We start from the raw sequence: 15,411 nt of genomic DNA, 5'->3' as shown, positions 1-15,411 counted from the left end.
GTCACGTCTAACAGCGGATAGACTCCCTGTTTATTAATATTAACAGAATTAAATAATTATTAATGTAAACGAAATATTATAGTATTATTAAAGACCTAAATACAGTTCATAATTAAAAATAATTCATTGATAAAAATGAAATTTTGATTAGTAAAACGGTATCATTTCCACGATTAATTATTTAAAATTCCTATGTAAAAAAATGTTCAATAGATGGCACTAGCGTATACATTTCCAATTAAAGATAGCTTATTTCCCGTATTTTTATTCGTTTAAACTAGCGATTTGTAATTGTTTTTTGACATGTCGATCAATTCCAAAGTTACATTTGATTCGTGAATTTCTTTCTATACTAATACTAAATAAGAATAAATTACAAATAAAAATTAATGAAAAAATATTTATTCATTAAGTATAAATCAAAATGACATAATTACGCATTGTATTTACTATAATTTAAAGATAATAGTAATTGGTATACTTTTATCATATACCAAAATGACCCCTAGCAATTTATCGATAATGAGATAAGTCAATTGATTTTTTGAGGGATTATAGGACTAGGTAGGGAATCCCTGGTTTAACGTTTTATCTTCTCTCTTTTGGAAGCTGTGACGGAATGTGCTTCCTTCTCTGATACCAATGAATTATGATAGAGTTTCTACCTAAATCGGCTGGAAATCGCGATGTGTTTTCCAGTGGGTATACTGTTACCGAATCCCAGTAACTGGGACAGGGTGATTGACTTTAAAGTTAAAGCTGAAAAGTTAATAGAAATACGGTGATGCTGATACTATAGACAAATGAGAAAGAAATATTCAACAAGTTTGAAAGTCCGTAATAAGAGCAATTGTTTAAATAAACTAATCGTTTGTGGGCCATTATGACATACATTTACCTTTCATATTTTCTGAATGATAAATCGTATATTATTGAATTAATTTATTTTTATTGTATTCTTATATTTAATATTCATTATTATATTGTATAACAAAAGAATTGTTTTAGAATTTAATATCTAAATAAATATAATACATTTTAGAAAATAGTCTTAAAAACGACAATACTCATGTTCTGTAATATATTTTATTGTACAAAAATGTACAAATGAAAAATGAAAAATGTACAAATGTATATTTATATTTTAGAAAGTGGCTAATAAGATCATGAAAATAATTTTTTAAATTATATTCCAAGTTACTTTTCTTCTTTAACTTTAATATTCTCAGTTGCAAACATAACTTTGCTCCACTTCTTCCTTATTTACTCTTTCGGTCAACACTATAAGTTTAATTTATTTAGATCTTTCTTTATATTGTTTTTTATCTTCGTTAAAGACATCCTCTGTCTTTTACCAAATGAAATATGGTTATACAGATTTATTTATCTATACGATCTTCTCTCATCTGCTCGATATACCCAAACATCATAATCTTTGAAGACATAATACCATCTCAGAGATATCAAAATTTTTTATATATATATAAATTCTTTTTATGTCTTTTAGCATTTTATGTCTTTAGCAACAAAAGATTTTTCCAACAAATTTATTTTCAAAATGTTGAAAAGATATTTTATTTGGGATTGTGGTGCTCCTTTTTTACTTTCCCGGCTATCATACAGAGGGAAAGTATGGCGATTGAACTTAGGACACCTTGAAACGTCGAGAAATGTAAAACAATTGGGGGGATTCTGTCTGTATGGAGCATCTTGTTCACCCTGTTCGAAGCTTAATAACTCCTTTGCTTTTTGTCGAAAATTTTTGAAATTTTGCAGGGAGGTTTGTTTATTAGGGGATTGACGCTATTAAATTTTGGTGGTTAAAGATCTAGGGGTGGAGAGATAATGGGGATCATGTGTATCTCCAATAAGGTAGGACTTAATGATGATTTTACTCGTTATTAGCATTTACAATTATTTATAAAACTCACCCCTACCCTCAAGATTAAGTTTTCTTTTTTGCCATAATATTTAAAAGTATAAAAAAAGTTTTTAAATAAAACATGATAACAGATGGCGCCATCAAAATTTTAAATCTTGCCGGGAAAGTCGAGCAACCCTTTGCTGATTTATTTTATCATAAAATATTGATGGTTTATTACAGGTTTGTATATTTTTTCTGTTATAAAATATTTTAAACATTTAAAATAGATGTTGTAAAGCAAAGAATTTTCCATTTCCAGCTTTAATGTATGCTTGATTTTCTGTACGGATTTCGTGATTAATATTTGTTCCTATTTAAATGTAGTAACAGGTTTGAGTTTCAGATTGTCAGCATAAAAATCCTCATTTCGTAATAACAAATGAAGTTTTTCATATGGATCATTTCTTTTGATTCTGTTGTTTAGTTTTACCCTGATGGATTTAAAGACCAATTCTTTTCCAAGATATTTTTTTGGTTTCTAAACATATGATGAATGCTTTTTGAATCTTTTCTGGTTAGATTTATGTCTCCTGAATATTTGAAAGAATAATTTTATTCACGTCATTCTTAGTTGCTTCGATAATGCATTTTTTAAAAGCTAGATAAAACAGTGTAGTAGCAGTGCATCTCTGACATAAATCTGCTATGATGTCTAATGAATCTGATCTAATTTATTCAATAATACTATTTCCTACATCCATTAATTCAAATTATTAGTTAAAAATTAAAAAAATTAATAATTTTATATTTATTGTTTTGAACGAGTCGTAATTTGTAAACAAATTTAACGCCAAACTAACGCCGTATATAAAATTTTTAAAAGGGAAGGGCTTAAAAAGAAAGTATTATTTTTTCATAAAGTAGTTTATTAATTTTTACAATATATAGAGTAACAGAATATAGTAGTCTAAGGAAAAATTAAACAGACACAAAATTAATAAAATGTTGTATATAATGTGCTATTTTATTAACATAGTAACATTTTTCTATTCGGATTTCCAAATGGGAAGGGTTAAACCCCAAACCTCCACTAGCTCAGCCTTGTGATAAACGACCAATTAATATATAGAATAACTACTTTTACTTATTCAATTAAACATACGTTACTTTTAATTGAATCTAAATTAACACAACTTCATTGGAAATACTTATATTTATTCTAATACGAAATTTATATTGTGTATGGATATATTCATCTATATCTGTTGCATATCCTGTGAAATTAATGTTAAAATTAATTTGATATTGTTTTTAAGTTTGTTAGTTAAGTCTATTACAAATATTACATGTAATTTTTTTAAAATTATTTTGCACATTTTATAGATGCATTCAATGAAAATAAATATTACTGCATTTGGTAATTCTTTATTTCTGAACGCAGTTTTTAATTTATGAAATAAACAGTAAACAATTAATAAAACTATCAATTATTTAAAGAGACTTGATTATTATTTTGAGTTTTACGCGAAAGGATTGATATGTATTTCGTATGTAATGCTTTTAGGGTATGGAAATAGATGGATATTAAACCATGGTTACATTTTTATAAAATATAAAATTACATTTAAAATATTTAGCTTTATAAATAATTTAAATAAACAGTTTTTACCATAAAAGTGTTGAGGAATCTTGCAATTTGAAGATAACGATTAGAAAGGAAACGTTACTTCCTTAAAAAAAATAGTCTTCCGACTTCTCCTCCAGATTTTTATCTATTATAATCATATATAAGGCACTGAAGATGAGATTAACTAAAGAAAAAAAATGCTTCTCATCATAATTTCATGTCTCTCGGTTTTTTATGTGGAATCTGAGGTAAAATTCAAGCATTTTTCATAGTATTTTATTATTTGCAATTAAGTATCCAGAATTTTTATATGTTTAGATATAAATCTTAACCTTGTTGAATATCAAATTTCCATATGTTATATTAAATAATGCCAAACGTCTAAATAAAATATTTGATTAATACAGAATGATCATAAAGTCATTGTAAACCAATTCTACAGTGTAAATGCTACAAGTGCACAGTGACATTTTGTTTATCTTTACAACAAGGATTAAAATTCAGTGATAATATTTTTTAAAATCAACGATCAAATAGTTCGAAATATATATTAAAAAAATATGTTTTACCGTAACTTTTTCTTTTTCCTGAGTCAACTATTACAATAGTCTATAATAAATATTAGATTATATAGTGTAATATGTTATTTAAAAATAAAATGAAAATAATATCCAGTACATAAAATTGGTATATTGTTTCCAACTTATTGTATTAAATTTTTATTTTTGATAAACATTATTATTAGAATTTTAAAATTTTCAATAATATACGGTATTAAATTATTGACAATAGTCAAGTATATTACCATATCAAATCAATAGGCATTATTTTGTTATTATTCTCATTATGTCAGAAAGATCAAAATAGCATTATTTAAACGATTATAATTCAATTTTGCTAAAAATAGTAACGCAAAATTTGATATTTTTATTGATTTTTGCGTAATTTTAATTTAATAATAAATAAAAGTTTAAAATATCCATTAAAAATTGTATACAGTGATTTTATTATTTTAAATGAATGTGGGAATTTCGGTTTTCGATATTTGAGAAATTGCTGTATGAATTAGAAAGTTAAATTTTCTTCCAACATTATATTATAGATTTAAATGTAATCATAAAAAAATTTAATTAATTAATTTAAAAATTTTATAAGGCAAAATGTTATAAACCTTTCTGTTAAATTGAAAAAAAAACAAAATATTTGGAATGAAAAAATTGCATCAATTCAAAAATAAAAGTTTTTAATATCATTATATAAAAACTTAATACGTTGCTGGACATTTTATAAAATTTATATAATTCCATAACATATTTAAATAATTATAAAATTATTAGAAGTTTTACTTTTGAGTAAATTTATCTTATTTTATTATAAATATAGCCAAAATTGTGCAAATTAATCTTGGCATTTTTATATTTGTAATTATATAAATACTGTATAGTGTGTAAATATAAATTAAAACAAAGTATAAAATACTTAAGTTTTTTAATGAACAAATTTAAATTAATCGTTAGATTAAAAATTTTAATTATAAAATAAATGAATTAAATGAATTTTGCAAAGTATTCATTGGGTTCCATTTTTGTTTATCACTTTTATGCGCTTTTTTGGCATTAAATTAAATATAAATATATTCAAAAAATGTATTTATTTACTTATTTTTATTTACGAATGAGAATATAGGTGAAATATACAGACCTATATAGGTTAAGATATAGCCTAATGGAATAAGATGTTTCACATGAACTGTTATTAAAATAAATTAATATCACACATTATTTTAAATTTTAAAATATTATAAAAACTTTTAATTATATAGGCAAGAAGTCAACCCGGACCAATTTTAGATCCTATTTGTCCATCGGGATGGCAGAAATGTAGCAGTTCATCTCAATGTGCAGAAACAGATTGTTGCGGCCTCTTACAAATGGATCCATTGCCAAGTGTTCGATGTTGTGTACCTTTACAATATAGACATGCATTCCAACCACAGAATCTCTGCCTCCGAAAGGAAAGTAATCGGGAATATTTCCCTGGTCCAGGTAGGAAAATATCAAGTTATGTTCGTATTAGTGTATTTTTTTTATCTGTCATTCTTAGAAATTATTTAAAATCTTTGAATTCAAAGCATTTTATTATATATCAAGGATTTATTTTAAGTTATAAAATATTTTGAAATCTAATATATATGTAATAAAATACTGAGTATATTATACGGGCAATTAACCGTACTTTATTTAAATTTAGTTATTTAAAATAATTATACTGTAAATTGAATATTTTAGGATCTTGCCCTCCGTTAACACCTCCAAGAATATCCAATCTTAATATTGGATTTGGTTGCCCAAAAGAAGATTATTCAGAACAATGTAAAAGCCACGAGGATTGCAAAGGAGAAGGACCGGGTATCCAACTTTGCTGTACATACGCAAACGTACCTGGTTGCATTTCTGGTAAAAAATGTACTCCCGCCGTTCAAATCTTGCAACCAAATATCTAAATTGATCGTTCAATAAATAGATATTAAATATCTAGTAATTTCATAACATGCTTATAGTAGTAGTTTAGCATAAAATATGTAATATTTAAATTTGCTTAAATGTAACTGCACTATAAATAAGTTCACTATATGCACTTAATATTTGAATAATTGTTTAATTAATGAAAATGATATTGTATTTTTATGTAAATTACTATATACATTTTAATAGAGCAAAAAAAAAAAAAAAATGAAAAGAAAAAAAAATGTAAATTTTAAGGAAAATTTGAATTTATCAAATATTTTAAAGAATATTCACAATTTTAATGATAATAATTGCTTATTCAATCAATTCTTATATAGATGTATTAAACATACGTTCACATAAAATATGTACAGTTGAATACACAAATATTTAAAATAATCATATAAACAAATTAATGAATTGGATATTATAGAAAACTATTAAAGAATAGTCTAAATTTTTAACTATTTAACTGGGTTTAAACTCAACTGAACAGCAAAAAATAAACAGTATTGCTTAATATTCAAACAATTAACAATGAACAATTAAAAATGATTTGTGGAGCTCATAATCAAAATAGGAAAGTGTTTCATATATCTTGTTCTGAGTTTGAGCTCTAAAACTCGTAATATTTAGCATTAAATTAGCATATAATGCTTGTGCTTCGTAACTAAATGCTAATGCTAATTAATTGAAATCTATAATAAGAAAATAAATGAATATTACCTATATGACAATAATATCAATGTAATTTTGTATTTAACAATAAACAATGTAATCAATATGTAATAAAATTTATTTGATTATTAATTATAATTATTTTATTTAAAAATCTGTAATATATATTAAACGAAAACAAATATTTGAAATGTTATAATGTAACTTATTTACAATAATTTAAGTGGTATATAATATCATTAGGTCAATTCTGCATATACATTAATTTTACAATCATAAGAAATATATTGCATTGATACATTTAAATAACAATAATTATAATAATTACGTAGTTGAATTAACAATAATAATTGGATATTACAAAAAATATTTAAAATAATCGGCAATAAACGGATTTCAAATATTTTTCTTTATAAAAAGTATATAAAAATTATAAAATGGTAATTTTAAAAAATTACAGTAATTAATAATGAAAATAATGACATTACTAGAAAACAAGTCAGAATTTTCATTATATTCAATTTTGTATAAGAATTTTCATCAGTTGTTAACGTCGGATTATCATTATAGTTAAGAATAAGGCTTCTTGCTGGTTTCCAAGTGTGGTACCCCTTCAATCGGAATTGATATGGTAAACAAGGTCCTAAGTAGCACTTCCAAAACAGAATTGGATCCGTAAATAATAACTTGAAAAAATCTGGTCTAACACCTGCCGAAGCTGATATGTCGTCCAAATAATGAATCCATTCAGCTCTAATTGACTTCCATCTGCCGTATTGGATCAAATTTCTTCTGTCTTTTATATCTTTAATCATTTCTTCCACGCTTGGCCTGTAAACTTTGTTCATTAACATCATGACAAACCAACGTGCTTGAAGTTCAAAAATGGGGAAAACTGCTCCGAAAGGTTGTAAGAAACCAATCAATCCCAAAGTAAAGTGTGGTAAATTAGGAGGAAATATATATTTATAAAGTTCCAAGGTCTCATTTTCTGTACTTATAATCTTTGAATCGATCATGGGTAATTTGACATCGTAGCCGGTAGCTAAAACAACTAAATCAATTTTTGTCACGTTTGTCTCGCCTTCAAATACGACTCCATCAGAAGTGAAATGATCTATTTTATTTTTCAGGACAACATTACCTTTTCGAATGTTCTCGGTTAATTTATCATTGACAACGGGAATATATTTAAGTACTAAATCGTCCGGTTTTTTGTTATATGTGATATCATCGATATCTTTTATTATAAAGTATTTAGTAATAAAATTTAATAAAAAATATGGAAGGGCGAACTGTAAAAGAAATATTGGACGTCGTCTATATGCAGCATCTCCTGGTTTATTATCTTTGGTTAATCTTGGAATAACCCAAAAGCAACCTCTAGCACTTAAGTAAACCTAAAGAAAAAAGTTATTAAAATCGGTTTTGAAAATAATTTTTATAATTTAAATCATAATACTTAGAAAATTAATTAATCATAACATTTATAATTGTGACATTCTCCAGATATCAGTTTAATTAAATCTATCGAAATATAAATTATTGTAATTACGTGTGAAATTTGAAATAATCGTCATTTCATGAGCTAATTATCTGAAAAATTATAACGAGAAACTGACATTCTAAAGTATTTTAAGACAAAGTCAAAGCATCGCTTAGAAAATGTCATGCTTTATAACAAAAATAATAAGTAGAAATTACGTCTCAATCCAATTTCTTACACTGATAAATATAAGCTTGAACATATTTGAATAATTATTACGTAATATATTAAAATGATATGTCAAGCATTAAATTTCTAATAGGCGTACAGATGGACTATACCGTGATTATTTAGAGGAAGATATTCAGTGAATCCCATAAAACAGGCCTATTGGCACAATACTTATTGTAAGAATTATTCCTGAAATCAATTATTCTCCCGATGACTTGTTAAAATAATGCATTGCATTCCAGAATTTCAAAACTAAAAAATATAAATTATTTTCTATTATAACGTTATATATTCTTAAAACAATATATCAATGTTCAATATTCCTAAAAATGTCTTAAACATGCAAATGTTAGGCTATATTCTCATATTTTTAAAACTATTTTATAACAGCCTGTCAATTTCCATTGCATAAAAGAATTTTTTTTTTAATTTGATATTTTCTTTGATGGTTATATTTCTATCATAACTAATTTTTAAACTAAGTCTAAAGTTAAATATTTAATTTCAGTACGATCATGATGGATTCTTATTATAAACTCACGATTTTCGCCGTCTCACTCATATCAACCGCAGCATCTGCTCCGCTATTGCCTATACCTATAATAAGAACTGGTTTATCTTCACATCCTTCTGCAGATTTGTAATTTCTTGTATGGACAACATGTCCTTTAAAATTCTCCAACCCAGGAAACGGTGGAATATGCGGAAAATCGTGATGACCCGTACAGATCATAACGCCATCAAATGATTTCTCAAATATCTCTTTTGTATTTTTATTCATTACTCGCAATTTCCATCTTCCTGTTTCTTCGTAATCCACTTCTTTTTTGATTTCTAAAACCTCGTGATTATGATGAATTTTCGAATTTAGTTGGAATTTTTCTGCGTACATTTCCAAATATTTTATCATAGTCTGATGAGGCATATATTGAGGAAACTCTTTAGGAGGAGGGAAATCGCTGAATGCACCAATATCTTTGCTAGTATTCATAACTGTGTTCTTTGCCACCGATACTCCCTCGTCTCTATAGCGCCATAATCCGCCATAATTTTCTGATTTTTCGTAACAGGTCACATCTAATCCTTCTTCTAAACACGATTTTATGGACGTCAATCCGCTCACCCCGGCTCCGATCACGGCTACAGACTTCATCTTATGATCGAAGTCTATAATCAAAAATAAATTTATTTATTTATGATAGAATGATATCTACCTTTAAAGTATTTTATAAGTAAAGAGATTAATTAAATAATTACACTTATTACTGCAAACAAATTTGACACATAAATTTATTTTCCATTTAAAATAACTTCATATTGTAATAAAATATGATGCTAGTTTGATCGTATTTTCGAAAAATCTTTAAAATTAATTTGCTCTAATATATAATTAAATATGACTTTCTAAATAATTATAATTTCTTATAACGTGTTAATTATCTAATTTTGTAAATATAATATTTTCTACGCTTTATAATTATTTAAACATAGACTTCCACATAAGAAATATTTTATTAAATGTTCTATAGGGTTATATTTTATATTGTTATCTAAAGTCGATTTTTATATAGAAAGACAGCATATATATAACAATTAAATTAAATATTAGAATAATTTTAAATCAATGAATCTTATTAATTCCTTAGTTAATTATTTTTTACAAAATATTTTTATTAACTTATTAGATTAGTAGAAAAATTTAATGCATAATCATATTGTAATACAATTTTGAAGGACAATTATAAAAACAGTTTTTCTTTAATATTGTTAATTTTCTTGGCATTCTAGCATAAATCAAAATAGCTTAACTTCCTGATTTAGAAAGTTATTGTTTATCTTATTTACTTCCTAATATTTAATATAGAAATGTTGAAACTTACTTTTATTTTTTTAAATTAAAAATGTTTACTGAATAATTAAGAGTGTTAAATCCTACGAACTTATTCATATTCGCTTAATTTTAATCCTACATATTCCTTCCATCCTACTCATAACCTTTTGCTATATGTAACCTAAAGTTTTAGCTCGAAGCAAGATTTTGTATAAACAGTTACTTTACAGTTTTTCTCGATTCTTATATGATCTGCTACATCAAATTATTTAATTAATAAATAGATTTTATACGAATCTTATTTCTTTTTTAATTATTATTAGGTTTATTACTACTAAATTATCATAGATTTATGAGACTCATATAGTACAATTAAACTTATTAATAAATAAATAATCACACTTTTATTAATTTTTAAATTGTCCTATTTTACTCTTGAAATGTAAGATGTTGTCAATTGATTACAAATCATAGATTGATAAGATATAGCATAAGATATTTTCGTTTATCAAACTGAGATAATGCAGGTAAACGTTTAATTGTTTATTTTATATTACAATGAACTAATTGGGTTACTATTCGTTGCAGAATTATTTAGATTTTACTTAATTTTATCGCTAATTCTACGATATTTGAATAACTTATTTGAAACTATAAATTTATAAAATTTAATTATTATTAGTTTTTTAGAAATAGAAGTTTATAAAATTTAAATAATTCAGTTATTCAAATTCAAATTAATTGTAAGGTCTACTATTAAAATATCCTTATTTATTAATAAAATAACGTTAAAGTGGACTAAAATGAGTTTTCTGCTAAGAATTTATCAATAAAAATGATTAATTATTGTTTTATAAATTTGTTTCTTTTCGTAGTTATCGGGATTAAACACGTTTTTGCTATTTTAATTAGATATATTCTAAAATTTGAAACAAGACTCACTTTCGGGAATTAAACAGTCGAAATCTTCTTGGGTATCTGATAGATGAAAAATGCAACTTTATATCTAACTCTCTATATCAGTAATGATATCATTAACAAAATAGCCTCGTACTTTAACTTACATTACAGTTGCTTACTTGACAACAGCGTTTATATTTCGAAATTTTAGCTAAATGTTATTCAGAATTATGTACAGACCTCTATAGATAACATATTTACAATTAAACACTTGAAATATTTTGATCGACAGAACACTGAACTTTTGGTTATTTGAATCGAATTTCCATGTTTCAGATTGCTTTTACCTTGTTTAACATTGATTTTGTAATAAATTTTTTCACTTTCTATTCTTTTATTTTTATTTTTCCATTCATTGCTTTATATATAAACTATTGATATGACGTATTTTCGTTAAAAATATATTTTTTTAAATTAAAAATTTATCTATAAACATATAATTTCTGGATTTAAACGTAAGTTCAATAATAGTATTTATTTTTTATTTTTGTTAAATATAAACTTGTATAATCATAAAAATAACAATTTTCTTCTTAAATTGTTGGCATTAATAAAATATTTTAAATAAATTTTAACGACTCGGATAATATAAATGGTTTAAGTGCAAATAAACCTATAAACATTATAATTTTTTAAATCAGTTTCCTAAAAATACATATATTTTATTTATTTTACTGACATTCAGAAATATATTAGTTTAAATATAGAAACAAGATTCATGTTAAAGAAAAAAGTAAATATGGGTCATAAATGAAGTGAAGTAGATAAAGGCAAACAGACAACTATCTAATCATCCATTAGGTCTTTGTACCGTTGACCTAAATAGGCGAAAGATTATATCGCTCTGGTACAAGACTTAATAAAATAACTTCAATATCATTTGTACAAAATAATATTTACAGGTAGTCTAACCGAAATATTTGAACCGGTCACTTTTGAAATATATGAATGCGTGTAATACATAAAAATTGCTTGTTAGATAGTCGATTCAGCTAATCTGCTATACTTCATTATACACGATTATTGATATGAATTTTTATCAAAGGTAAAAGAATATATTTTTGAGAAATAACGTCGAAATTGATAAAATTCATTTCCTAATTGATAATTCATAAGATAAAAATTAAACCTTTGATAGTTTACTGTACTTGTAGATTTGAATTAAAATTAAGTACAGATTTGTTTTAACTTTATATCCTTTTTATGATTTTTATAGTAAAATATAAAACAGAAAGTTTGATAGAATAAATAAACGAAAATTTAATTAAAATTTTCATTGTAATTAGCGTGAATAATAAATATTCTTCATATGACAAAAATAATAGAACAATATAAAAATGGTATCAATTGAAATCGCAGTTTAAATCTACATAAAATAAAATGCTTTAAAGAAATCTATTATAATTAAAATATTTTAAGCATTATAGAACTTACTTGTGAAAACAACGCTAGCTGTATTTTAACCAATTCTTTCAGAAAACTTCAAAGATGACTAAGTTAGTGTATATAAATAATATGAAAATTATATGATTAAGCAAATATACATAGTCGCTAATTAAATTCGACCTATTTTATAAAATAAAAGGCGAAATTAATAAAATATAAGTAATTATTATAAAAATTTAAAATTTAAAATTTTAATTTATATGCAATTTCTTATTGTTTATACTTAAACAATATGAATATCATATAAATATTTAATTTTAATGAGAATTATCAATTTTAATTCAATATTTGTAATAAAATTGTACAATTCAATAAATTCAGTTTTTTTAAGTGCTTAAATAATATATATTTAACAAAAATTGTCTTTACAACATTACCTTTATGTATTTATCTAATTTTCCTCAAACAGATGCAAGAGAAAGCAACAGATGCATCATTATAACAGCTTCTCTGGTATGCATCACCAAAAGTGCCTCAATATATCTTGACCTCCACTAATTATATTTTTAGTTAGTTCAAGGTTATTCTTGACGTCTAGAATAGATATCGTCAGAATAAAAAGTCTCTGCGCAATGAACATTATTACTAACTTAAAGTTTATTAAATTAAATTACTAATAAAAGTTACGTAATGCAAAAAATTTCAAATTCGTACCAATTGAATTATAACAGAAAAAATATATTTAACATTTCTTTTTTTTTTTTTTTTACATAAATATTTCTCTTATTTCTTAATATAATTTACAGTCTTGACATGATGCTTTTTAAAATAATTATTGCAGAAAATGTATAATAACTTAATATAAGAGTTTTTTTCCTTCATGAATATAGAATAAATATTTTAATATTAATATTCACTAAACTATTTCAGAAATATTTGAATATCTTGATTATTTAGTTCTATACATTGTAACATATTCATAAAATGATTATTAACATATGTATAAAAGTATTGAAGTGATTGACCTATTTTCCATTTTTGATTTAATAAAAAAAGAAAAAAGAAAAGCTGGTGTCTTTCAACTTGAACATCTTTTAATGGAAAATCACTCTTTCAAGGGGTTGGTGCAATAAACTGTAATACTATCAGTGCGTAATGGTGTGAAACTGATAAGGTTATTTTTTCCTCTTATTTTACTTTTTAAAATTTATACGGAAAAACTACATTATAAAAAAACATACTGATCGATTGTAATTAATTATTTTTTTTATAAAGAAAAGTTTTATAAACTGAGCTTATATAAAACAATGGTTAAATCGAAATAGTAGAGGGTTATTATTTATTCTAAACCTTAATTGTTTACAACATTTAGGTTACGATTTAAATGATTTGTGTAAATGAATAGAGTTTTAATATCCGTAAAAATACTGAAATTCATCTAGATCTGTAGTCGCATATTTAAACAATGAAAATGCTTTCGAGCGATTTATTTATTTTGTTCCGTTTCTGTGCCGCTGAATAAAGATCGTTATAATAATAAAAGTATAATGATAAAAAGGCTCGATACACTTCGTATAAAACAAATATTATTTAGATTTGTTCTAAATATTATTTGAAGTGCATATTTATGGACGAATTGTTTTAAACCTTATTTATGTTATCTGAAATTTCGTGACACTTTTAAATTCAGAAAATTCAATTTTAAAATAGATTATTTACTAATGTAACGACATGAGTTTAGTATAAATATATTAACATACCAATATAAAATGTTTACTACTATTTTTAATTTACTAAACAGTGCATATTTATACAAATCAATTAAAATTTAATTAGTATATTAACCACTAAACATAATTTAATACTGTTTAATGTTTCTACAGTAATTATATTTTAAAAATCAAACTATTCGCTACTTACAACGAAAAATAGGTCTAGTTTAGGCCTATATTAAAACAAAGTACATTAGATTATAATGTAATTAAGTTTGACCTGAGAAGTTTAATTATTTAAAATACCGTAAGTTTTAAATAGATCAGTCACAGTTTCAATTGTTTTTAATGATATAACATAACTAATGGAATGTTAGCGATATCAGTTTTTTGTTTAAATGTAAAAAGTTTATTTATAATAAATTACATTATATTGTTCAGCTGATTTGAACAGAAAAAAAATTACAGTTGTCTAATGAATAAGGTTAAAACTTAGAAAAAGCATTGCCTTTTTTTTCAGCATTGCCGTCTTCATTACCAGAAGTTAATAATAGTCTTTCCTAGGATCTAATATTCAAGAAAAGCAAAGCATTGAAATTTTCAAAATGCTAGGTACTATGAATATATTCGGATAGATTAAAAAATTATACAACGTATTATTTCCAGAAAACCTGAAAATAAAATAGTAAAAGAATCTGTGGACAAATCTGATTTAAAAGAGAAAACGAGAAAAGAAAATCATAAATTAAAATAACATATTAAAAAGTGGCTAAACTAAAATTTTAATATATGCAGCGTATACTTTTACAAGAAAAATATTTCATAACTTTTTCAATAATTTTTTTTAAATTTCGAAGAGTTGAGAGGGTATCAGATCTCCCTCCTTACTTTACAATTTAATTTAAATTAATTCGGTAATCTTAAGAACGACGTTACTTTTATATAACAGACCTCTACTTTTATTTAGTACTAGCAGACCCGGCCACGCGTTGCTGTGGCTCAAAATGTATCTATTATAAATGTATAACACTTCCCCCGCGGGGGAATTTCGAAAAATCCCTTCTTAGTGTACAGTACATTCTCTTGACGTACCCTATTAAAACGCAATCAAAAACGCAAAAAATCGCAT

The 15,411-nt window shown here is 24.5% G+C and overlaps 2 protein-coding genes across 4 annotated transcripts; one reads left to right on the top strand and one right to left on the bottom strand.

The window, feature by feature from the left end:
* Window positions 1-3,589: 3,589 nt before the first annotated feature.
* On the top strand, window positions 3,590-6,808 carry LOC136985489 (uncharacterized). Its single transcript, XM_067282781.1, has 3 exons — window positions 3,590-3,739; window positions 5,314-5,536; window positions 5,780-6,808. Exons 1-3 carry the CDS (start codon window positions 3,689-3,691, stop codon window positions 5,992-5,994), a joined length of 489 nt encoding a protein of 162 aa, XP_067138882.1. The 5' UTR covers window positions 3,590-3,688; the 3' UTR covers window positions 5,995-6,808.
* On the bottom strand, window positions 6,698-13,164 carry LOC136985488 (dimethylaniline monooxygenase [N-oxide-forming] 2-like). 3 transcript variants are annotated; one of them, XM_067282778.1, is made up of 5 exons: window positions 13,008-13,164; window positions 12,619-12,750; window positions 11,167-11,202; window positions 8,935-9,560; window positions 6,698-8,076 (listed from the first exon to the last, which is right to left on the bottom strand). In XM_067282778.1, exons 4-5 carry the CDS (start codon window positions 9,544-9,546, stop codon window positions 7,123-7,125), a joined length of 1,566 nt encoding a protein of 521 aa, XP_067138879.1. In that variant the 5' UTR covers window positions 9,547-9,560; window positions 11,167-11,202; window positions 12,619-12,750; window positions 13,008-13,164; the 3' UTR covers window positions 6,698-7,122. The 3 variants fall into 3 exon arrangements, with proteins under 3 accessions (XP_067138879.1, XP_067138880.1, XP_067138881.1); XM_067282779.1 differs by lacking the exon at window positions 11,167-11,202; XM_067282780.1 differs by lacking the exons at window positions 11,167-11,202; window positions 12,619-12,750.
* Between the last annotated feature and the right edge of the window lie 2,247 nt (window positions 13,165-15,411).

This window comes from Centruroides vittatus, unplaced genomic scaffold, assembly GCF_030686945.1.
Source record: "Centruroides vittatus isolate TY-2023 unplaced genomic scaffold, ASM3068694v2 contig_970, whole genome shotgun sequence".
Classification (NCBI taxonomy): Eukaryota; Metazoa; Arthropoda; class Arachnida; order Scorpiones; family Buthidae; genus Centruroides; species Centruroides vittatus.
This window is presented reverse-complemented; position numbering and strand designations above follow the sequence as displayed.